General features: G+C 35.2%; 1 protein-coding gene across 2 annotated transcripts in view; it reads left to right on the forward strand.

The window, feature by feature from the left end:
• Positions 1–23,877, forward strand: part of LOC127859302 (fibroblast growth factor receptor 3-like) — a 45,805-nt gene extending 21,928 nt beyond the window's left edge. For both annotated transcript variants that reach the window (XM_052396565.1, XM_052396564.1), the window contains exons 10-18: positions 513–679; positions 4,195–4,338; positions 5,245–5,410; positions 13,409–13,519; positions 14,141–14,343; positions 15,708–15,830; positions 16,148–16,259; positions 18,158–18,254; positions 19,257–23,877. In XM_052396565.1, coding sequence (XP_052252525.1) covers positions 513–679; positions 4,195–4,338; positions 5,245–5,410; positions 13,409–13,519; positions 14,141–14,343; positions 15,708–15,830; positions 16,148–16,259; positions 18,158–18,254; positions 19,257–19,425 — 1,292 coding nt within the window. In that variant the 3' untranslated portion in view covers positions 19,426–23,877. The remainder of the gene's footprint in view (positions 1–512; positions 680–4,194; positions 4,339–5,244; positions 5,411–13,408; positions 13,520–14,140; positions 14,344–15,707; positions 15,831–16,147; positions 16,260–18,157; positions 18,255–19,256) is intronic.
• Positions 23,878–26,540: the final 2,663 nt, after the last annotated feature.

The raw sequence follows: 26,540 nt of genomic DNA on the forward strand, positions 1-26,540 counted from the left end.
ATGGTGACTGTAATTTCTACTAATTTAATTTGATATTTATTATGATAACATTTTGCTTAAATCATTTTTATTGATTCTCACATTTTATTTGCAACAAAATATAAGGAATACTAAAGTGACTCGGATATATTTGTTTTTCTAGTTAATTTTTGTTCACAACTTATTTATTGTAAGTTGTCTATTTTTAAGTATTTAAATATTGTCTGTCAATAATGAATAAACCTATTTCATTTCATATTAAACAACTTAAAGCATCTTAAAATGTATCTGATTTCACTGTTTGCAGTTTGCGGTTTTCTGTTTGTCCTAGTACATTTGAGAAACTAAAATGGTATTATGTAGCAAAAAATCCATATTGAATAACTATATGTTATCATTATTTAAGCTTTAAACAAAAGTCACTCTTGTATATAATAATTATTACTTTATTTTTATTATTTTATTATTTTAAATATTATTATAAAATATCCCAAAATAATATTTCTGTTAATAGACCCGTTTATGTTTTCCAGCTGCAGACAGAGCTGAGGATAGCAAAAAGATGCCACCATTGGCCCATAAAGCAGCAGTATCTATACCCACAGTTGTAGGCTCGACGCTGGGGGCATTAGGCGTTGTACTTGTGGCACTGATTATCTTCGTTTGTTACAGAAGGATGAGAAAAAAACATAAACTTAAGGTATTGCTACTCACTGCAGGTTGAATGTATAACTGTTTTATCAACTTGTTATTTTTATGTCACATACTTGTTATTTTTATATCACATACGTTTAAAACTCTGATAATTGGTAACGTTCAGGAACTGTGTTGATTGTGCAGTTTCTATGACAAAACAGGAATTGTGTATTTCAGAAAGAAAACCATATAACCCAACTCAATTCAATCAATGGTGGACATTTTGATGATAAGATTTATTGTAATGTGTAATTTAAATTAAGTTCTAGGTATATACTAGTATACAATTAGACTCAGTAAATAAAAGCTGGTGAAAACTGTGATGGTCTAAAGGTAACATTTATTCCCAAATCTTACAGAAACTAATGGTAAGAAAACTCATTTTGTTGTATTTAAGTACAAAATAATATCCATATAACCCCATATGAATAGTGGCGGTTTTGTCCAGCCTTGCATTGTACCAGGTTAGCCTGTGCAGTCCATACAGGCTAAACAGAGACGACACTGTAGGCTTTTATAATCATTTTTGGTTTTAAAGTAACATAAATACCCTAGCGTTCCTTAAGCAATAGCCAAAATTTTGACGATAGATGAGGTATGGTAACGTAGATTAAACGAGATACAAAATGCTTGTTTTTCGGCGTAAGCTGAATAAGCCAGCTTTTCACCCTGACTTGACCTTTGTAAGTGTCCAATAATACTCAAATAAAATTTCCCGCGGCTAGGTACGAATGAATACACTTCATTTATTCCATTGGCTGATTTGAGTATAACACCAGAACATTGGAAACATATCCGCGTCTTTGTAACACTGTTTTACTGCATGAAACAATTTTATCTCTAATGAAAAGGCCCAATAGATAGAACAGTTTTACAATCAATTTTCGACATAAATACAGTTTGTGCGTTCACCTTTTATTTTCAGAGAATTACCAGCGCAAAAGCGTTTAACTAAAGGCTATGTTGTCATATTTAGTACTTACTTGCATTGCATTTCAACCCGCGAGGTTTCGGGTCAATACGCGGTCATTTTGTGAAAGTCAGAGTTTATATACAGTTCATCACCGGAGTTCGCAAAAGGGGTTGCGATCATTGTGTCTTACTGACAATAACGTAGTGACTGTAATGCATTGCATTCCAATCCGCAAGGTATAAAGGTCAGTTTGCGGTCAGTTGCAGAAATCTTTATATAAACGCCGTCTCGTAAACTTTGTGCACTTGAAGTCTGTTTTGATCAGAAAGATACTAAATAAAGATATTTGGCGATATTATTGTGGTATGTCAATCATCGATTTTTAATATGGTTTTAACATTTGCATGATAAGGACCAATTTTGATAAAAATAATTAGAAATATTTATCCATTTAGACCAGTTTATTAAGCATGACCACAATAATTCGCTATACTATAATTATGCAATTAAATAAGATTCGAGTATTGCCGGCTGACCTATATGCACTCGTTTATTTTCATGTTTCTTGTGTTTTTAAATTCTTTAAATATAGATATCTGAGTAATAATATCACATAAAGCAAAATAAGCCACGAAATCTGGCGCAACACCCCGTAATTGATTTGCTTATGATGTAGCTAAGAACTGCGCAGAAAAAAGGCATCCGCTACTTTTTATCTCATAGAGATAACTTTTGATCGTTCATAAACATCGACCACAATCAACGCCGTATATCTTTTTAAAAGATATTTCTTGTTTATCATACCCCCATTCACCTGATCTTCAACAAACTTGGTCAGAAGTTGTATCTAGATAATGTCTAGGTCACATTTGAATATGGGTCATGCCGGGTCAAAAACTAGGTCACAGGGTCACTTAGTGCGTTTTTAACCGAAAGTTTGTCCGGACCATAACTATGTCATTTATTGTTAGATTTTAAAATGACTTGGTACATTTGTTCACCATCATTAGACGGTGTGTCGTGCAAAAGAATTACGTCAATATCTCCAAGGTCAAGGTCACACTTTGAGTTTAAAGGTCAAATGCTTGTCCGAGCCATAACTTTGTTGATTATTGTGAGACTTTAAAATCATTTGGCACATTTTTTCACCATCATTGGACGGTGTGTCGCGCGAAAGAATTACGTTAATATCTCCAAGGTCAAGGTCACACTTTGAGTTCAAAGATAAAAAATGGCCATAAATCAGCTTGTCAGAGTCATAACTATGTTGTTTATTGTGAGATTTTAAAATCATATGTCACATTTGTTTACCATCATTGGACGGTGTGTCGCGCGAAAGAATTATGTCAATATCTCCAAGGTCAAGGTCACACTTTGAGTTCAAAGGTCAAAAATGGCCATAAATGAGCTTGCCCGGGCCAAAATTATGTCGTTGGTAGTGAGATTTTAAAATCTTTTTTTAACTTTAAAATCTTTTTTTGGCACAATTGTTCACCATCATTGGACGGTGTGTTGCGCAAAAGAATTACGTTGATATCTCCAAGGTCAAGGTCACACTTTGACTTCAAAGGTCAAAAATGGCCATAAATGAGCTTGTCAGGGCCATTACTATGTTGTTCATTGTGAGATTTTAAAATCATTTGACACATTTGTTCACCATAATTGGACAATTGGACGGTGTGTCGCGCAAAAGAATTACGTCAATATCTCCAAGGTCAAGGTCACACTTTGAGTTCAAAGGTCAAAAATGGCCATAATTGAGTTTGTCCGGGTCATAATTATGTAGTTCGTAGTGAGATTTTAAAATCATTTGGCACAATTGTTCACCATCATTGGACGGTGTGTCGCTGGAAAGATTTATGTTGATATCTCCAAAGGTCAAGGTCACACTTTGAGTTCAAAGGTCAAAAATGGCCATAAATGAGCTTGTCCGGGCCATAACTATGTCATTCATTGTGAGATTTTTAAATGACTCTGTACATTAATTTTGTTCACTGTCATTTGACGGTGTGTCATGCAAAACAAATCAAGAGTTCAAAGATCAAAATGGCCATAAATGATAATGGCATAATAATTCTTAAATATCCCCATAAATTAGATTCTCTTGTTTTGTGCAGACATCATGCACAATACTCTGTGTCAATGCGGCATGTGGGGGTATACGTCACGTCTGTGACAAAGCTCTAGTTTTTTTGTGGCGCAATATATTCTATTTTAAGTTCCTGCAATGATATCTACCTATTCATGTGATGAATGGACACAAAATGGTAGATGAACATGTGTTGAATATATTGTCCCACAAAAAAGAAAAAAGAGCATCTTGTTAATTCTATATAACCAGACTCATATAGCGTTGAAATTTTGGCTATTGCAATAAGGAACATTGATTTTTTATGTTTAACTTTTTTTGTCGAAATATTTTAAGAATATTGGTAGATTTTGAGTGTTTATGGGCTTTTAAGATTATTTTTTAAACAAATATCCAGTTTAGGAGGAAAGTTACGACCTTATCCTGTGCAGAATGTACGGGCTAATCTGGGACGACACTTTACTCACATGCATAAACCCCCCTTTACTCACAGTGCAATTCATATGTTTGTGATCAGATGCAGGCCCCTAACGTCCATTACACTGACCCCAGCTATATGTACCAGTACGAGTATCACTCTGAGGCTAACCTGATCAAAGACAACCCAACTGTTCACAACCAGGGCTATGAGACCGCACCCAAGAGAAGTGTACGCAAAGAGGTGAGCGTGCAATATAAAGTCGAGTAAAGAGTTTGTTAAATATTGTGCCAACGTTCTCTATAAAGGGCCATGCTGTTTTAACTGTTTTCACTTATAAGGCATCTTTACCTATGAGCATCTTTATTCCCTATTTCCTATCCTTTATGAGGGGCTCTTGACAAGGAGTCAATAGGTACCCATTATTTAACCAGCTGCTTGGGTAGGCAAAGGGCCATTTATAATTTTTGCTTTGTTAGGCTTGAACCTTCAACCTCCTGTTTTGATTGCAAACACCCTTATCACTGGGCCACAAAATAATATTATTTTCCTCCGAAAAAGGTTAAGGGATATAGATTTAGCGTTATCTGTCGGTCAGTCTATTATTTTTGGCGGGGGATATCAATTTAACAAATTTACTTGTTGTCTTTGTTATGACGTAATGCCACTGCTAAAGCATTATAATATATGGAGAGGAAAACAACATATTTAAGCACAACATAATTTTCATTTAGGTTGCTTCATGTAAAAATAGGTTGTATGCCATATGCGAACAGCATAACTCCAGGAGCTACCCTGTCTGCTAATGAGACAACAAAACCTTGCATGATCTTATAGGAGACAGGTGAGCTCCTGACCATACTGTGGAAATGCACAGCCTGTTCTGGAGCTACGCTAATAATGGTTTAAGACCCAGTTTTGCATGAGCGAATCAATAGTTTCTGCTGTTTTGTCATAATTTGGTGATTTTTCTTGTCTGTATAAGTTCAAAGTATGGCAGATGCATCTGAACTTGATTACAAAAATATTCAAACCGACTTCCTATCTTATAGCCCAAATTAAGCATCTAAAATGTTTGTCTATCTGTGTATGTGGATTTAATGGAAGATTTCATTTTTTCTGTTGCTATGATACTTTCCCATGTTACAGAACACCTACATTAGCATGAAGACAGATAAGCTAGAGTTTCCTCGCGAGAATCTGCAGCTAGGGGTTGACCTGGGTCAAGGTCGCTTTGGAAAGGTCATACAGGCACAAGCCATGAACATTACGGGCTCCTGCAACTGGGAACGTGTTGCTGTGAAAACTTGCAGAGGTGAACAATTTAATTTTAAATTATTTGTAAGATTTTAAATATTGTCAATGATTTTAATTTATGTTTGTGAACAATTGTACATTTGCTAGTTATCTATAATAATTAATTTGGACTTGAAACGTCATGTTGTCTTTTACATCTGACATTCTACCACTTATTATACCCCCATTACTGGTAATGGAGGCTATATAGGAGTCACTTTGTCGGTCTGTCTGTCTTGTCTGTCGGTCTGTCTGTTCGGAAATTTCATCCAATCTTCACCAAACTTGGTCAGAAGATGTATCTAGATGATGTCTAGGTCAAGTTCTAATATGGGTCATGCTGTGTCAAAATCTAGGTCACGGGGTCACTTAGTGTGTTTTAAACAGAAAGTTGTCCTGACTATAAGTATGTCATTTATCGTTAGATTTTAAAATGACTCGGTACATTTGTTCACCATCATGGGACGGTGTGTCGCTTGAAAGAAGTACGTCAATATCTCAAAGGTCAAGGTCACACTTTGAGTTCAAAGGAAAATGCTTGTCCGAGCCATATCTTTGTCGTTTATTGTGAGATTTTTAATCATTTGGCACATTTGTTCACAATCATTGGACGGTGTGTCGCGCGAAAGAATTACGTTGATAACTCCAAGGTCACACTTTGAGTTCAAAGGTAAAAAATGGCCATAAATGAGCTTGTCCGGGCCATAACTATGTTGTTCATTGTGAGATTTTAAAATCATTTGGCACATATGTTCACCATCATAAGACAGTGTGTCGTGCAAAAGAATTACGTCGATATCTCAAAGGTCAAGGTCACACTTGAGTTCAAAGGTCAAAAATGGCCATAAATGAGCTTGTCCGGGCCATAACTATGTCGTTCATTGTGAGATTTTAAAATCATTTACCACATTTGTTCACCATCATTGGACGGTGTGTGGCGGGAAAGAATTACCTTGATATCTCCAAGGTCAAGGTCACACTTTGAGTTCAAAGGTCAAACATGGCCATAAATGAGCTTGTCCGGGCCATAACTATGTTGTTCATTGTGAGATTTTAAAATCATTTGTTCACCATCATTGGACGGTGTGTCACAAGAAAGAATTATGTCGATATCTCCAAGGTTAAGGTCACACTTTGAGTTCGATGTCAAAAATGGCCATAAAAATTCTTGTCTGGGTCATAACTATGTCATTCATTGTGAGATTTTAAAATGACTGTGTACATTTATTTTGTTCACAGTCATTGGATGGTGTGTTATGTTGATATCTCCAAGGTCAAGGTCACACTTTGAGTTCAAAGGTCAAACATGGCCATAAATGAGCTTGTCCGGGCCATAACTATGTTGTTCATTGTGAGATTTTAAAATCATTTGTTCACCATCATTGGACGGTGTGTCACAAGAAAGAATTATGTCGATATCTCCAAGGTAAAGGTCACACTTTGAGTTTGATGTCAAAAATGGCCATAAAAATTCTTGTCTGGGCCACAACTATGTCATTCATTGTGAGATTTTAAAATGACTGTGTACATTTATTTTGTTCACAGTCATTGGATGGTGTGTTATGCGAAAGAACTCAAGAGTTCGAAGGTAAAAAATAGCCATAAATGATAATGGCATAATGATTCTTAAAAATCGCCATAAATTAGCTTCCAGGGGTGTCAATTGGCCTTAATCTTAAATCCTGAAAATCATCCTAGAATTTGGGGGACAGAGTCAAAAGAGTTTTAATTATCCATTAAATTATGTTTCCTTTGTAAACAATATGCCAATGGTCAATAATTTGTGTTGAAGATGACATTTTGTGACAAGAATGCTTAAAATAACCAAAACAATCCTCTGTTTTATATCAATATCAAAACTTTTCCTTGAGGGCTTAAATCCTGAATTCAGGAATAATCCTGAAAATTGACACCTCTGGCTTCTCTTGTTTTGTGAAGGCAGAATGCAAAATAGTCAGTGCCAATGCAGCATGTGGGGGTATACGTCACGTCTATGACAAAGCTCTAGTTTATTAAATGGTGTGCTCTTAATTATGCTTCTTGGCAACACATTTTTTGTGAAACGAAAGTCTTTAATAGCAAGATACAAAATTTAAAGTCAAAATAGTTTTCACAAAAATATTTTGTCAAAATCTTTTGCCAGACAATAAACAATAATTATGTATCTTAGAAATCTAAATCATTGTTTTAATTGGCAAATTAACAACAATACATAAACAATTTATATAAATAAATTGGCCTTTGGAAATCTCAAACATTCATTGAGTCATGTGGTCAGCCAATATGATGGCAAGAGTGCATGATGTGAATAATCAAAATATGCCATGCAGTTGCTTAAGATTGCATGGGTAGCCCAAGGCATGTTGCAACAGTCAAGTCTTTTTCCTGGGTATAACCAGTACCAGTGACTTGATGCAATCTTGATGACATTTCCGGAGTGGGGATTGAACCCTCCTGATCACTAGGGGGAACCATATCGACTACGCCACCAGCTTAACTGCTAGCTTTTATAATGTTAACTTCCTTTTCATATTAAAGAATGTTAGTCAATTGGGATGTTCAATGTGATATAATGTACTTTCTAAATCTCAAATTTATTGACAGGAAAACATGTTTCTCAGTTAAATTCAGTTATTATTTATATTATTTTTTCAACCTGTGTGCAAAGAAAGCATTGATCTTTTCACTCCCATACAAAATTTTGGGGGGGAAATGGGACGGAATTGAGGCGGAATTGGGACGGAAACTATTGTTTCCGGGCAGACTAGAGGCAGACTAGAGGCAGAAATTGATTTCCGCCCCCAAAAGACCATGTCTCTTGATTTTTTTCCATGCGGAACTCATTAGCAATTCTGGGCGGAAATAAGACTCGGGCGGAATTTCATACTTAAACATTTGTCTAAGGTGGATTTTCGGACTAAGAAAATTAACTCGGGCAGAATTTCATGCTTATACATTTCTTTGGGGCACAATGTTGGACTTAGATAAAGAATTTCAAAATTGGACTTTAAGTAATTAATAAACAGAGTTCTGATTTCAGTTTCTAAATGAGTATTGTAGGAAACATTTGCTATAACACAAGGAAAACAACATTAATATTCAATTCATACAATAGTTAACCCATGCAAAAAAGGCTGAAATGAGCTTGAAATGACACAAATTTAAGGCTGGAATGACTGAAAAAATGGGACTAATCCACAAATTCAGCTGCAAGTTTTCACTCAAAACTTGGAGGAAAATAATTAACTTAGATATACTGTTCTGGATGAAATTTATATATATTTTGGCTCATGCTTATTTTTATTAGACCTTATAATTAAATCACTTTGTTATGATAATTTTACCTAACAACATTTAAAGTAAATCTACTATGTATTTAAAATATCTCTGAATTAAGGGGACTGAGTAAATTTGATTAAGGGATGTATGATGCAAGTTGAAAATTGTTGTGAAATGCAGTAAATATCCATGATCCTGATACAGCCTGATAAGACACACTGCTTTATTTTTTGTGAGTCAGAATTTTGAAAATAAGAGCGGGTGTTTGCAAGAACTGTTACTAGCTTGAACATTTGAAATGCAGTTTCAAAGCAATGATTGGACTTTCTTAATTTGAAGTTTTAATAATATGATGAATTAATCTTACTTTGATGAACATTCTGAAATAATTAAGTAAAATGTGGAAGCCAACATTTAGTGCGTAAAATTAAGGCTGAAAAGAGTGATTCAGTGATAATATGATGGAACTTAAGTATGTTGTCATCTGCAAAAAAGGTTTGTCTTTTTTTTATTTAAATTATTTTTTTTTAGCTTTTGTGACCGCTTAATGTACGTCAATCCATCAGCAGCTTAAGGAGCTATGTATATATCAGAGTTAAGCTCATAATCCCCCCCTCGGAATCATTCACATATTCTCCTGTCATTTCCTCCGGAAATAAATTTCGCCCGGAAATTTCCATCTCAGTCTAATTTCCGCCCGAAATATTTTCCGCCTCATAAGCATATTCTGCCCCAAATTCCATCCGTATCAGCATGCAAAAATAATTTTCCGCCCGGAAATCTTTTCCGCCTCATTAGCATATTTCGCCCCAAATTCCCCCCCATTTTTGCCCTGTTTCCGCCTTGTTTCCGCCTCGTTTTCGCCTGGAAAAATTCTTTCTTTAACCACTATATTCCGGGCGGAATCAACAATTTTCCAGGCGAAACTGTCAATAAAATTCCATCTCAATTCCGGGCGGAACATGTTGTACAGGCATAGAACTCAATATTATGTTTGAAGATTTGATATGAAAGGAAAATTTAGAAACTTGATAAATGTTGATTGGACAGTGAACTTTGATACTTGTGAAGTTCTTCTTTACATATCACATGACATACCCTTTTTTATACGCCCGTCTATGACGGGACGTATTATGGTATACCCTGCGTCCGTCTGTCCGTCCGTCCGTCTGTCCGTCCGTATGTCTGTTAATGTCGTACGCTACGTCAAATATCCTTCGATGGATTTTTTTCAAATTTCAACACAATCTTAATATTGATAAACCCTGATCCCCTTTCGTTTTTGACGGAATTCTGAATTGTCGTTCCAGAGTTATGGGACTTTGTTCGTCAAAATTTTGTTATTTCATTGAATGTCCTACTGTAGCTATATAAAAATGTTAAAGTTGTTATAACTTTGGTATGCTTGGACCTAGAGTCTTGAAACTTGACATGAAGGTTGGCCAGAACTAGTAAGTAACCCCTGGACATTTCAAGGTCATTCATTTGAAGGTCAAGGTCACTGTGACCTTGAATGTAAAAATGTTAAAGTTCTTATTTCATGTTATAACTTTGGTATGCTTGTACCTAGAGTCTTCAAACTTGAAATAAAGATTGGCCAGTACTAGAAGATGACCACTGGTCATTTCAATGTCATTCATTTGAAGGTCAAGGTCACTGTGACCTTAAATGTTAAAATGTTAAAATTGTTATAACTTTGGTATGCTTGGACATAGAGTCTTCAAACTTGACATGAAGGTTTGCAAGCACACTTAGATGACCACTGGTCATTTCAAGGTCATTCATTCTAAGGTCAAGGTCACACAAGGTCACTGTGACCTTAAATGTTAAAATGTTAAAATTGTTATAACTTTGGTATGCTTGGACATAGAGTCTTCAAACTTGACATGAAGGTTTGCAAGCACACTTAGATGACCACTGGTCATTTCAAGGTCATTCATTCTAAGGTCAAGGTCACTGTGACCTTAAATGTTATTGTTGTTCATGTATCCTACCGTAGCTCAAATATCCCCCGATGGATTTTTTATACGCCCGTCTATGACGGGACGTATTATGGTATACCCCGCGTCCGTCTCTCCGTCCGTCCGTCCGTCCGTCCGTCCGTCCGTCTGTTAATGTCGTACGCTACGTCAAATATCCTTTGACAGATTTTCTTCAAATTTTAACACAATCTTAATATTGATAAACCCTGATCCCCTTTCGTTTTTGACGGAATTCTGAATTGTCGTTCCAGAGTTATGGGACTTTGTTCGTCAAAATTTCGTGATTTCATTGAATGTCCTACTGTAGCTCAAATATCCTTCGATGGATTTTTTTCAAATTTCAACACAATCTTTATACGCCCGTCTATGACGGGACGTATTATGGTATACCCTGCGTCCGTCTGTCCGTCCGTCCGTCTGTCCGTCCGTATGTCTGTTAATGTCGTACGCTACGTCAAATATCCTTCGATGGATTTTTTTCAAATTTCAACACAATCTTAATATTGATAAACCCTGATCCCCTTTCGTTTTTGACGGAATTCTGAATTGTCGTTCCAGAGTTATGGGACTTTGTTCGTCAAAATTTTGTTATTTCATTGAATGTCCTACTGTAGCTATATAAAAATGTTAAAGTTGTTATAACTTTGGTATGCTTGGACCTAGAGTCTTGAAACTTGACATGAAGGTTGGCCAGAACTAGTAAGTAACCCCTGGACATTTCAAGGTCATTCATTTGAAGGTCAAGGTCACTGTGACCTTGAATGTAAAAATGTTAAAGTTCTTATTTCATGTTATAACTTTGGTATGCTTGTACCTAGAGTCTTCAAACTTGAAATAAAGATTGGCCAGTACTAGAAGATGACCACTGGTCATTTCAATGTCATTCATTTGAAGGTCAAGGTCACTGTGACCTTAAATGTTAAAATGTTAAAATTGTTATAACTTTGGTATGCTTGGACATAGAGTCTTCAAACTTGACATGAAGGTTTGCAAGCACACTTAGATGACCACTGGTCATTTCAAGGTCATTCATTCTAAGGTCAAGGTCACACAAGGTCACTGTGACCTTAAATGTTAAAATGTTAAAATTGTTATAACTTTGGTATGCTTGGACATAGAGTCTTCAAACTTGACATGAAGGTTTGCAAGCACACTTAGATGACCACTGGTCATTTCAAGGTCATTCATTCTAAGGTCAAGGTCACTGTGACCTTAAATGTTATTGTTGTTCATGTATCCTACCGTAGCTCAAATATCCCCCGATGGATTTTTTATACGCCCGTCTATGACGGGACGTATTATGGTATACCCCGCGTCCGTCTCTCCGTCCGTCCGTCCGTCCGTCCGTCCGTCCGTCTGTTAATGTCGTACGCTACGTCAAATATCCTTTGACAGATTTTCTTCAAATTTTAACACAATCTTAATATTGATAAACCCTGATCCCCTTTCGTTTTTGACGGAATTCTGAATTGTCGTTCCAGAGTTATGGGACTTTGTTCGTCAAAATTTCGTGATTTCATTGAATGTCCTACTGTAGCTCAAATATCCTTCGATGGATTTTTTTCAAATTTCAACACAATCTTAATATTGATAAACCCTGATCCCCTTTCGTTTTTGACGGAATTCTGAATTGTCGTTCCAGAGTTATGGGACTTTGTTCGTCAAAATTTCGTGATTTCCATGCTCATGTACTTATAAAATAAACCATGTATTCAAATACAAATAAACTGAAGTAAAAAAATGATTCAAAGGGTTATTTATTACCTTACTACTTCATTGGCGAACGACGGGCGTATCATGCGCTCATGGCGCAGCTTTTATTATTAGATCATCTGAACATGAAGTGCTGGTGGTAAGCTAGCTATTGTTTTTAAAGCTATTTGCTAAGAAGCATAATCAACAGCATACTGGTCGATAAATGATTTGTATAATGTCTATGAGTGGTTCATCCTCGCGTGTTGCAAATTTTAAACTTGTTATACACTTAAGAGGAGAAATGTTTCATAAAATTTTTAAGAAACTTGTCGTCAGAATTTTTATTTTCATGATATCTAATTAAGCCCCATTTGACTTTGGGAGACATGTGTCTAAAAACTAGGTCAACATGTACTATCGTAGAAAAACCTTTTCATCACTCTAGAACCCACACTTATTAAATGGTCTAATGATAAATACTTTTTTCAGAATTTTATCTTGACAATTTCTTGATTTAATTTGAATCTGGGTCACATTGCGTCAAAAAACATGGTCATTAAAATCTGAGAAAAACCTTGTTGCCAGTCTCGAGACCACATTTATAACTCTTGATGCTTTAAGACTTTCATGCAAAAAATTGACGTTAGTTTTCATAAAGTCAGGAATTTCAATTGAAGCAGCTTGAATATTTCTTTCCGATGCAAGCATTTTGATTTTTTTCACTTTTGACTCCATCATATTATCTGCCTTGCATCATTTTGATGCAAATGTTACAATGAATTTAAAATAAAAATGTGCTTTATATTAAACAATCTTTTTAAAGTAATATAGTAAGATTTATACAAGGCAACAATTATTGAGTAATCAACAAATATATATATATATAGAAACAAATATCTAAATTTCAGTATTTTTAACTCTATAAAAATTTCATTTGACCCCTAAAAATTTCAAGCACAGGGGTCATTTGACTCCTGGTTTTCGAAAGCTACTGAAATCCCAGGAAAGTGGAAGGTTTTTAATAACACAATATTTGAATTAAGTATCTTGATACCTGCCAGGCACAGCCACAGACACTGAGAAGCAGGACTTGTACTCAGAGCTGGAGATAATGAGGAAGATACCCACCCACCCCAATGTTGTGGGGCTCTATGGATGCTGTTCCAAAATTGGTGAGCACCTAGCAGAGTTTAGATGACACACTCAAGTGATCATTGAATAAGATGTCAAGCATGAGATGGGCTTAGAATTCCTTTTCTTTTTTCCATAACTTACCAATTCATGTTTTTTATGTCCCCCAGTCTATACAGGGGGACATATTGTTTTTGCCCTGTCTGTTTGTTTCTTGGTTTGTTTGGGTCAAACTTTAAAATTGGCCATAACTTTTGCAATATTGAAGATAGCAACTTGATAATTGGCATGCAAGTGTATCTAATGGAGCTGCACATTTTGAGTGCCGAAAGGTCAATGTCATCCTTCAAGGTTAAAGGTCAAATATATGGGGGGCATGGTGTTTCACAAACACATCTTGTTTAAAATTAATTTAATTGCAATTTAACAATGCTGCTATCTTTGCATGAGTGGTTAATTTAGTGGCACAGTCATGTTGAAATGTTATGCTTATTAGGCAAGTTTGCTAATATTGGTTTCAGCAATAATTGCAAACAAGCTTTTTGTCACATGAAAAGATGCTCTTTCAGTTTTTACAACTATTCAAAATAAGAAAGTGAGCAATTTTGATGCATAAGTCTATTTTGTCTACATTCTAACTCCTGTCATGATTAATTCTCCAGAACCACTGTATATAATCCTGGAGTATGTCCAGCGAGGCAGTTTGATGGACTATCTACGAAGATGTCGCCCCAGTAGTCGGATGTCCAACGGCAGCATGCTTTCTATGTCCAGTAGCTCTAGCTTCATGCAGCCCCGTGCTAAAGACCTCACCATATTCGCGCTACAGATAGCTAGAGGCATGGCGCACATTGCATCCTGTGGTGTAAGTCTCTGTGAAAGTGACTGTTACATTAGTCTTGCACAGTGCACTCACTGTGTTTCATTAGCCACAATTTCCAGGACTTAGGCACTGACATTAGTGGGCCAGGATTTCTGATGGTTTGAACTTCATTTCATGTGTTATAGTATGAATATTCATTTGCACTCTGATCAATTGTGCATGTCATGATTTCATTTTTCTTTAACACATTTTTATACGGGCAATATAACTTGAGCCTTTATATCATACTTCTTCAGTAGCATTGTTTGCTTTTGATAATTAAATTGTTAATTGACATTAATAAACAAGACACTAATATTTATAAGCATAAACATTCTTGATACTAATTGACACCATTCAGAAAAGGATTGAAACCTAACATCACATAACTTATTGGTTAATAAATACTATGATTAATTCATTAATTATCACCTGTCTATTATATGCCTTTTAAACAAAGTTTTGCAAATTGAACGATCAAATGACTTGTCAGTTTTATCTTCCATTTTGATGCCCATCTTCATGTTGTAAAACACTTGAGTAAAATGTCACTGATTGCAGAAAAATGGGTGGAATTCTGATGTTAATGCAGCTGTCTGAACATTAAGAGTAATTTATTATAGTGGACAATCAGGGCTAATGAAAAATTGGAGTAACAAACATAATTGTTTTATCTTAAAAAAGGATGTCAACAATTTAAACTAATCCTATGCTAAGCTTTTAAATTATTTAGCCTGATTTTTTTTTTATACCACATTTATATAATGCCCTTTTCATACTCAAGATGTGCGTTCAAAGGGGCTTTACAGTTTTTCTCTGATCACTGGGTCATAAGTCGTCCGTTAACATCTTGGCGCAGTATGCAGCCACGGCACATTGGCTTATCTTCCTCACAGGTACCCATTTATACACCTGGGTGGAGAAGAGCAGTTGTGGGATAAATTTCTTGCTCAAGGAAATTCCAGCGGTCAGGGCGGGATTCGAACCCGGGACCTCTCGATCCCTAAGCCAACGTCTTACCATTAGACCACTACTCCCACAAAATATGTTGTTTCATGGTTCATATGTCTTTGTGCTGTGTTCATTAGAGGGTACCTAACTACTAGGACTTAAGTATAATTCAAAGTCACCATAGCGTGGAAAATATACTAAAAAATAACTCCTAGTATAGACACATGCCTTTTAGGGTATTTCCTGTACTTGGGGTACATTGTAATATACTTAAGATTACCCAGGGAACTTTTAGTCAGAAACTGAACCAACAACTAACAATAAATCCTTAGGTTTAGCTGAAAAAATATGGTATCCATCAATTCTTCAAAAAAAATAATCTTCAAACATAGATATATAATGACTCCTATTTGCAGATAATTCACAGAGACCTGGCTGCTCGGAACGTATTATTGGCAACTGATTTCACGTGTAAGATCTGCGACTTCGGATTGGCACGGGATGTTGAGGGAATCGACGTGTATGAACGCACATCCAAGGTTACCGTCTACTCTTATTTTTAATGCATGTTTTCTGTGCAAAACAAAATTGAGTTGTGCCAATAGTTGTTAACATGAAAAGTTGTCAACAATGTTTAATAACAATTTTAACAATATACATCAATAAACAATAATGTGGGTGTAAGATGTGAATTCATTTTGTTTGTGCTAATAAAGACACTGTCATTTTACTTTGAGCTTCATTGAAAACTTTTTGCGTTATCAGCAATTTTTAATAGTAAGTCCACAAAAGTAACATTGATAAACTGGAGCTAATATTCTAAGTGGATGTGATGTAATCGTTTGAACCCGTTCAGGGCCCGTTGCCAATTCGCTGGATGGCCCCTGAGGCATTGGCAGACAACATGTACACTACAAAGAGTGACGTCTGGTCGTATGGCATTCTGCTGTGGGAAATAGTGACCCTAGGTTAGTAGACAATTTCACTGGCTAATTTGATCCCAAAAAGTTAATTAAAGAAGCGATTTGAAGACTCTAACAATTTAAATATCTCAATGCAAGTTTAAAAACATGGTATTCATATTCTTAGGCAGTGTAACATTACTCTCACTATTTTAGGTGTATGCTTGAATAACAAAACTATTGCAATTGTTAAGTTTTATAGGTGGATGGGTCTTAGTGGGGAGGAATGCAATTAAAATACCTTCTACTCTTTACTTCATAATTCTTTTCACATGTTTGTTTGCAAAAATTTTGCCCTTTGAGTATAATTCATATTCTTGGAGAGGTATAAATCTGACATGGGTTGAGAGATCTCATTTGAGAAAAATGCAGTGAAAAAAGCCATTTAAAGGGGCCTTTTCACAGATTTTGGCATTTTTTTAACTTATTCATTAAATGCTTTATATTGATAAATGTAAACATTGGATCATAAAGGCTCCAGTAAAAAATCAAGAAAAAAATTAAAAAAAGGAAAAGAACATTGCCCGGAGCAGGTTTCGAACCTGTGACCCCTGGAGTCCTGCCAGAGTCCTGAAGTAAAAACGCTTTAGCCTACTGAGCTATTCCGCCGAATACACATTCTTGACGTATTTTATACCTTATATAAGCAATCTTCGTAGTTTCACAAAATTTAACGACAAAAACAGAACTCTCCAAATTATTCAATCGTTTCGCGTTGCAACGCTTTATAATTTTTAGGTTTTAAAATCGTCAAAAGATGCATATAATGGCTATATTAGAGCATTGTTAATGTTCAGTATTACTGTTTCCTCACAAATATCATAACTAAAACGAAAACTTACGAATCTGAAACAACTTTTTTCAATTTTGTCAATTTACCAAAGCGTGAAAAGATCCCTTTTATAACTCTGCACTTCATAACCCCAAATTTTGCCACCGGAAACTAGAATTTTATCCTCAAATACTCCACATAGTATAAACTGAAACTTTTTATCTACCCTCATCTTCAAATATACTATACTTCATGGACCTGTGACCAAGATCTTTCAAATGTCCATGCATTTCCCATGGTCATCACTTAACTTTTTTTACGCTAATTAGGAAGAGGAAAAGCTTGTCTTTTTTTCCAATATTTTATTAATAAAAGAATCCGTGAAAAATATCTAGTGAGTAGTTCACATGGTTTTAAAACTTAAAACAACCTGTATGTTATGTAGATAAGAAATGGATCACAAATACTTCCTTTTTAAACCTTTTTAGACCTGTGGTGTAAACTTGAAAAGGATTTTAATTTTCTGATTTTTGTGGGTATCATTTACAAGTTGTTCGAATGTTGCACCAGGGTGCGTGTCCACCATGTAGTTAAAGAGTATTTAAGTGCATGATTGTTGACAAGTTATAATTTGTGTAGCACTCTGGGAAAATCGGGCTAAATGCATGTAGGAAAAGTATTGTCCCATATAAGCCTCTGCAATCCACACAGGCTAATCAGGGATAAAACTTTCTGCCTGGATTTGATTTTTGTTTGTACCACACTTCATTTTAAATGAAAAATTATATTATAGCAGATAGTTGTTCCTAATCAGCCTTTGCAAACTGCACAGGCTAATCTGGGACGATACTGTACAAACATGTATTATGCCCGTTTTTCCCACAATGCGTCTCATCAGTGCTATATTTAGTTTAAACCTACTTATTTAAGCTCAATTGCATAGAAAGCCTAAGGCTTATTTGAAACGCTTTTGAGTCCGTTTTCTGGGACTAGAGCAAGAACTTGGTGTCTATGAGGAAAATCTAAAGAACGCTCCCACAGTGAGGATTGAACTCTGGCCTGCTGGTCACTAGGCAGACACCATATCCACTATTCCACGGGGACCTAACAGTGCTATATTTGTCCCCTACAGGTGCCACACCGTACTCAGGCAAGTCTGCCATGGAGGTGATGAGGTTAGTGATGCAGGGACAATACCTGCCCCGCCCCCTCCACTGCAAAGAGGAAATGTAAGTGATGTAAATATATGAGCCTCTTTCTGAGAAAACTGGGCTTAATGCATGTGTGTAAAGTGTCGTCCCAGATTAGCTTGTGCAGTCCACACAGGCTAATCAGGGATGACACTCTCCGTCTTAACTGGATTTTCGTGTAGAAGAGACTTTTTTGAAACTAAAAATATCATAAAAGCGGAAAGTGTCGTCCCTGATTAGCCTGTGTAGACTGCACAAGCTAATCTGGGACGACACTTTACACACATGCATTAAGCCCAGTTTTATCAGAATGCGACTCATATTGTCACAAAAAAACTAGCTTTTGTATCTCCCTAAATCTATGTTACCATACCACATCTAGCGTTGAAATTTTGGCTTTTGCTATGAAGAACACTGAATTGTTATGAGTTAACCTTATTTTCTGAAATATTTTAAGAAATGTTTTTTGAATTTGAGTGTTGATGGGGCTTTAATAACATTGTATTTGTTTGATTGGCTTTCACGATAATGGAATGTGACTTCTAATAGCCAAAGAAAATTTGCAAGAGCAATTAATAGTTCCTTTTCATCATTATATCTTGTAAATTAACTACTGTTTGGTAATTTTAATGTAGGGTTAAGCTTAATCAGTGTAATGTCCTTCTTTGAATGAAACTTTGGCTCTTGAACATTCCACAGCATTGCAGACTAAGCAATAAACAACCAAACGTTTATCAAAATTCACCCTGTCCTGCTCAATAGCAAGATGAAAATGGCTATATGCAACCAGCATAAAACCAGAACAGCCTGTATGGAATTCGCAGTCTGTTCAGGTTTTATGCTGCTTGCTGCTCATCTGTATTGGAGGAAATGCAAATGAAGCATTAAAAACTTTAAATCTAGTCAGAAAGGTCTTTTATTCAATTAGATTTTCTAAGGGACTACAAACACGTTAAAACAATATATGTGTGGTCAAGGGTTAAGCACTAAACAAAACAAAATTAACTAAAAACCACCAAAATCTTGACTTGCTCTATACAGGTACATGCTGATGGAGAAATGTTGGTGTAAGCCCAACGAGCGGCCGAGTTTCGCAGACATCGTGACGCACCACGAGGCACTGATGGATGATGACTACATCATGCTGAGCGACTATGAGGAATCCGACTATGGGTGGCTGGACTCTTACACCACAGACGAGCGATTGTGAGTGCTATTCCTCTGCCGAGGGAGAGAATTAGAGCAGAAGTTTTGTATCAGTGAAAGTAAAAACAATAAAAGAGGAAAACACGCCCTTGTGTCGAGTTTGCGATTGTGTCAGAAATTTTGTTCCGTGTATTTGTAAAAATGGGAATAGTTTTACTGAATCTGAGACTTTGCAACACATTTTTTGCCCTTTGGTATTAAAAACTACCGGTAATGAAAGTTCTGAATAAGTTTTTTGATGAAATTTTATAAGTTACAGCATTATTCATAATTTTTAGTGAAAGAGAAAGTCAATACTAGATTTATACCATCAGCATTTTGTTCAGTGGAAATTCAAAGCATTCACTATTAAATAACTTAACATTGAAAGTTTACACAGTCTGTAGTTAAAAATGGCCAATATTGTGTTTTCATATTTTGTGCTTTAAAATATGTGTCAGAATTCAATTAGCCCTCGCAACAAATTCCATTCTCTCTTATGAAGAACAAGAGTTTACCTGCTGGCAGATGCATAATCATTAGGATTAACATGACACTTCTTTATAAATAAAAAGAATCATTTAGCTTAGAAACAAAATGAAGGACAAACTTTTTTCTCTTTGTATTTGCATATTTGTCTGTGTAAAGGCAACAAATGACTGAGGAGGGGTACAGTAGTTGTAATGTTTTAATACACACTAGGAATGACTATATAATTTGTCATGTTTTTTTAATAGTATAATAACAACTTATTAATTTTAACATTCTACACAGGAAAAATTGTGATTGTTTGACTTGTTTTAAATCAATGGAGTGTTAAATCCATTTAGTGCTAAGAATGAACATGTGTATCTGGGCAAATTCAGTGGGTATTGATAATCAACATTTTGTCGATAAAAATAAGCTGGGAACCAAATGGTTATTTGAAAAATAGTCATTATTCATTGTAATTTAAGCCTGCACAAGCTGACTCATGGCTTTAAACCATAAGCTTGGTATTATAGAAGTGTATCGTTAATTGTTTGACTAGTTAACATACTGAAAGCAAGAGTTTTACTATCGCTTTTAGATGATAAGTTTTATAGGCGTTAGTAATTAAAGTGTTTATACGGGATACTTTCATCAATGAAGGTCTGGTTTTCAAACACATTTTACAGTGGAAACCTTGGTACTGCTTATACTCATGATTTCTGCAAAGAGATTAAGAGTATTTGAATATTATTTTTTCTTTCCTGGGCACTACTTGATTTTTTTTTTAAAGATCGTTTGACTGGCTGATCAAACATTCTTCATTATTTGTCCACAGATGCTTTAATTATTAATAAATGTGACTGTTTCTACACCAGTTTACATGTAGTCTTAAACTTGTGTTTTGTTTGCATGCACTGTTAGTGGCTGTAAATGAATTATGTATGTCGATTGTGGGCAATAAGTGTTTATCTGATATCTTATGCAATCATATAACTATCTTATACAAACTAGAATTATGATCTGGTTTGTATTGCAAATATCAGATTCGTTGCATACAATATTTTGTGTATGATGCTTAAATATTCATAGAGCCTATGATCATAATTGAACCTAAATAGATGTGTACAACTTAGTGAGATAAGAAAACATATTAATTATTTCTATTTCCAATGTGAGAGAACTCTTAAGATCTCCTTCAAAGACATCAAGTACTGGTTATACCCAGGAAAATGACTCAATGACATCTCAATAAGCCTAAGGCTTTCCATGCAAACAAAGCTAACATAAAGAGGTTTAATATAAACAACAGTTTTGCTAAATAAAAGTGAGTTGTTTACTGATCAGTATATAATCAGGTCTTATGAGCACAATTCACCGCCATTATTTTATTTACTCAGTTCAAATTTTGTATCATAGAATATTTACTTTAGATTTATGTACATGTTTTATTTGTGCTATTGCATATTGAAAATCATTTATTATGTTTAATATTTTTTACACTTTTATATATATTAAAACAGATGTTATCAATATTTGTGGTTATTGTTTTGAATATCTTGTGTCTCTTTGAATATTATGCATACATGTATTGATACAAAAGATAATGCCATCATCATAATGGTTATATGAACAGTAAAACATACTGTTAACAGTTAGTGAATTTGAACTGAATAATTGTTAATCAATTAAAATGCTTTATTCTAAGAAGCTACATTTGGAGCAGAATATTTGACTTGTTAATCATTTGTAAGTGTTGGTGTAATAAATTGTGTGTTACGTTTTAATAATGAAATTATTGTTCATTAAATGAATTTATTTTCCATTCACATCTTCATAAAGGCGAGACCTATGTTTGAAAGGCCAATAGTTTTGTATTGGATAAGCAATGTCTTGTAACTCCCATGCCTCTGGAAGATATATGTTGTGATGTAGGCAATCTCAAAATAGCCCAGTAGGAGAATGCTTTATACACAGCTGATTGGTGTGTATGTATACTGAATTCGCTTTCAAGTTTTGTTGCTGGATTGTTTTCTCTTATGTTTAACCATTACTTATTAATTCTATACAGATTACCACATTAAGCATTCAACTGTTTTTTTCGGCGTAGCTGTATTGAGCCAGCTCCTCACCTTACCTGACCTTTGTAAGTGTCCAATAAAATTCAAATAAAATTTCCCGCGGCTAGGTACGAATGAATACACTTCATTTATTCCATTGGCTGATTTGAGTATACCACCAGAACATTGGAAACATATCCGCGTCTTTGTAACACTGTTTTACTGTATGAAACAATTTTATCTCTAATGAAGAGGCTTAATAGATAGAACAGTTTTACACTCAATTCTTGACATCAATACAGTTTGTGCGTGCACCTTTTATTTTCAGAGAATTACCAGCGCAAAAGCGTTTTTACTTAAATGTTCTTATATTTAGTACGTACTTCCATATTCCTGTCAACATGTTAATATGTAAAAGTATAAAGAACAATGGAAGTGAGGCCTCACTTTAAGGCATTGCATTTCAACCCGCGAGTTTATATTTAGGTCATCACCGGAGTTCGCGGCCAGTAAAATAATCATTATATAATAAAGACGCTATCCGTGAACTAGGTGACCTGGAATTTTCTTTAGACCAGAAATATGTGAAATGAAGATATTCAGCAATATACTTGTGGTTTGTCAATAAAAGATTCTTAATGTGTTTTCAACAATACAATGATAAATATTATTTTTGATTAATTTAAAAATAATTATTCCACCATATTGACTAATGTATTAAGCATGAGCGCAATGATTCTCGATACTGTTAATAATCGAATCAAATAGCAATGCCCGACAAACCACTAAAACAGGTTTGTTCGAAGAACGCGCCTATAAATACGGATACTTCGCGTGTGGCCGGTTGACTCATATGTTTTAATTTCACTTCCATTCTTGTTTTGATTTTCTGTTTTGTATCTACAGGTTTATGACCAGCAATATGTAATAATGTAAAATAAGCCGCAAAAAACTCCGCATAACATCCCGTACTGCGTGTGATGCAGCTAAGAACTGCACAGAAAAAGACTTATTTTAAATAATGTTTAGTGATACAATGCTCCCTGATGTAATCATATTGAGAATGGTGGCTTTTGGCAAGTCAACCTATAGTCAAACTCATGGTATATACAATATTAAAATTAAAACACTAAATATATTTGGTAACAAATCTTATAAATACATACCTGATTCACCCATAAATACCAGTTATGGTATGTATGGAGTCAGATCTTTTATAAGTGCTTGAAGTGTTGCATGATATTATAATTTTGACTTCTATTATAATTATTGCTTAAATACGTTCATTTTAACTTAATTTACGTGTGTGCACTCAATTATCACAGTTGTAGAATATATTTTTTTTGCGATATAGTTGTTTAAAATACTCTTGCAAAACAGAATAAAAAACGTTCACATATGTGTGTGTGAGAGAGAGACAAAAGAATGATTTTTTAGTTTTGTGTCAGTTTTTGCATTGTTTTAAACTTTGCAGATGATAAGTGCATGGTACCTGTTACATACATTGTGATACATTTCTGTTTGATGCATTTAAGTGTGTGTCTCGTAGAATTAATAATATGCATTTGTTTGTTTTGTATAAGCATACAATTTAGTTCTGTGATTATATTGTTTTCATTTGGTTCTGTTTAGGTGGAAACAAAATTAAGTTTTCAAGTTTTACATTTTAAGTTTTCAAGTTTTACACCAAGTTTGTTTGACAATTTCTGGTAGATTCATAGCTAACTTGATAGATTGATATCTGTTATAGTTGGACCATATTTCTTTGTATGCCAATAATTTTTAACCTTAATATATTCCCTAATCATGTTAATAGATTTCTGTTAGTTATGTCAATAGTACACTAAACTTATTTGTGTGTAGAATTGATTCACGTGTCACGTTTCGCCATTCATGTTGTAATTTTCTGTCTGCATAGGTTAATTTGATTAAAATATTTTAAGCTGCAAGTTTGGTAATCCTTTGGAAAGAGGTTCAGCTAGCCCTCAAACCATTTATCCTAGTTTGGATATGTTATATTTATAGTTGCTATTTGGATATAAAAGTAGATAAGATAAAGAATTCATCGCCTTACAGTATTTCTGGGGATTTAATGTTTGCTCTATTGAAAAATCTGTATTGATGTTATGTATATATATATATATATATTCATGTTCATGTTTTATGTAACCTGTTAAATTTATAAAGGCTAAAAGACATTCTACCAAGAACCTATGACACGTTCTTTAACGGTTTCATGTGTTCATGAAGGAATTAATTACTTTTATTATGTAATTGACATACCGCCCATACTAAAGGAAATCAGGTTATGTTAGAAAGTATAGTGAACACACTACATGAGTGATGAAACTAACCACAGTGCCTTTAGTTCCTAAGAGAGATGGTCATATGCTAATAGCATATTAATGTAATGAACACCTGTTTGAACACATGTTTGTTTTGTTACATGTAGGTACACATGGGTATGTCACATTAAACTGTGAATGTGATTGTAAAGAACTCCTTTTTCATCAGTTTGAATTAACAAGAGGGCCTGAAAGGCCCAAAGTCGCTCACCTGAGATAACAAGATATTCTTGGGACAAATCTTCTGACCAAGTTTCACGAAGATCGGAAAATAAATGTGGCCTCTAGAGTGTTAACAAGGTTTTACTATAGCCATATAAGGATAAATGCCCCGCCCCCTGGCAGCCATGTTTTTCAACCAACCGGCATCATTTTTGAAATCCTCCAAGATATTATCGGGATGAATCTTCTGACAAAGTTTCATGAAGAAAGGACAGTAAATGTGGCCTCTAGAGTGTTAACAAGATTTTACTAAAGCCATATAAGGAAAAATGCCCCGCCCCTTGGAAGCCATTTTTTTCAAGCAAACATAATTCTTTTCGAACTCATCCAAGATATCATTGAGACCAATCTTCTGACCAAATTTCATGAAGATTGGACAATAAATGTGGCCTGTAGAGTGTTATTAAGGTTTTACTATAGCCATATACAGCCATACAAGGAAAAATGCCCCGCCCCTGGTGGCCATGTTTTTAAAGCAACCAAAACCATTTTCGAACTCATCCAAGATATCATTGGGACAAATCTTCTGACCAAGTTTCATGATGATCGGAAAATAAATGTGACCTCTAGAGTGTTAACAAGGTTTTACTATAGCCATATAAGGAAAATAGCCCCGCCCCTGTGGTGGCCATGTTTTTCAACCAACCGGCATCATTTTTGAACTCGTCGAAGATATTATTGGGATGAATCTTCTGACCGAGTTTCATGAAGATCGGACTATAAATGTGGCCTCTAGAGTGTTAACAAGATTTTACTATAGCCTTATATAGTCATATAAGGAAAAATGCCCCGCCCCTTGGCGGCCATGTTATTCAAGCAAACGTAACCATTTTCGAACTCATCCAAGATATCATAAAGACAAATCTTCTGACCATATTTCATCAAGATTGGACAATAAATGTGGCCTCTAGAGTGTTAACAAGGATTTACTATAGCCATATAAGGAAAAATGCCCCGCCCCCTGGCGACAATGTTTTTCAACCAACCGGCATCATTTTCGAACTCGTCCAAGATATTATTGGGATGAATCTTCTGACCAAGTTTCATTAAGATTGGACAATAAATGTGGCCTCTAGAGTGTTAACAAGATTTTACTATAGCCATATACAGCCATATAAGGAAAAATGCCCCGCCCCTTGGCAGCCATGTTTTTCAAGCTTATTTTACCATTTTTTAACTCATCAAAGATATCAGTGGGACAAATCTTCTGAGCAAGTTTCATGAAGATCGGAAAAGTAATATGGCCTCTAGAGTGTTAACAAGGTTTAACTATAGCCATTTGCCATATAAGGAAAAATGCCCCACCCCCTGGCGGCCATGTTTTTCAACCAACCGGCATCATTTTCGAACTTGTCCAAGCTATTATTGGGATGAATCTTCTGACCAAGTTTCATGAAGATCAGACAATAAATGTGGCCCCTAGAGTGTTAACAAGATTTTACTATAGCCATATAAGGAAAAATGCCCCGCCCCTTGGCAGCCATGTTTTTCAAGCAAATGTAACCATTTTCGAACTCATCCAAGATATCATTGAAACCAATCTTCTGACCAAATTTCATGAAGATTGGACAATAAATGTGGCCTCTAGAGAGTGAACAAGGCAAATGCTGACGTCACACAACAGACAACGGACGACGGACAAAAGGCGATCACAAAAGCTCACCATGAGCACGTTGTGCTCAGGTGAGCTAAAAAGTTTAAACAAGAGATGTGTTTGTCAGAAACACAATGCCCGCTACTGCGCCGATGTGAAGCCATATCTTTGACCTTGAATGATGATCTTGACCTTTCACCACTCAAAATGTGCAGCTCTGTGAGATACACATGCATGCCAAATATCAAGTTGCTATCTTCAATATTGCAAAAGTTATGACCAAGGTTTAAGTTTTGGGACAGAATGACAGACAGGCCAAAAACAATATACCCCGGATCATTCGATCCTGGGGCATAAAAACAATAATTTTGTCAGGCAATTAAATCTATACCACCTCTTTATAGTTAATATTACCCTTACTATACAATAATATTCAGAATTAAGCATGTTA

This window comes from Dreissena polymorpha, chromosome 15 (assembly GCF_020536995.1).
Source record: "Dreissena polymorpha isolate Duluth1 chromosome 15, UMN_Dpol_1.0, whole genome shotgun sequence".
Classification (NCBI taxonomy): Eukaryota; Metazoa; Mollusca; class Bivalvia; order Myida; family Dreissenidae; genus Dreissena; species Dreissena polymorpha.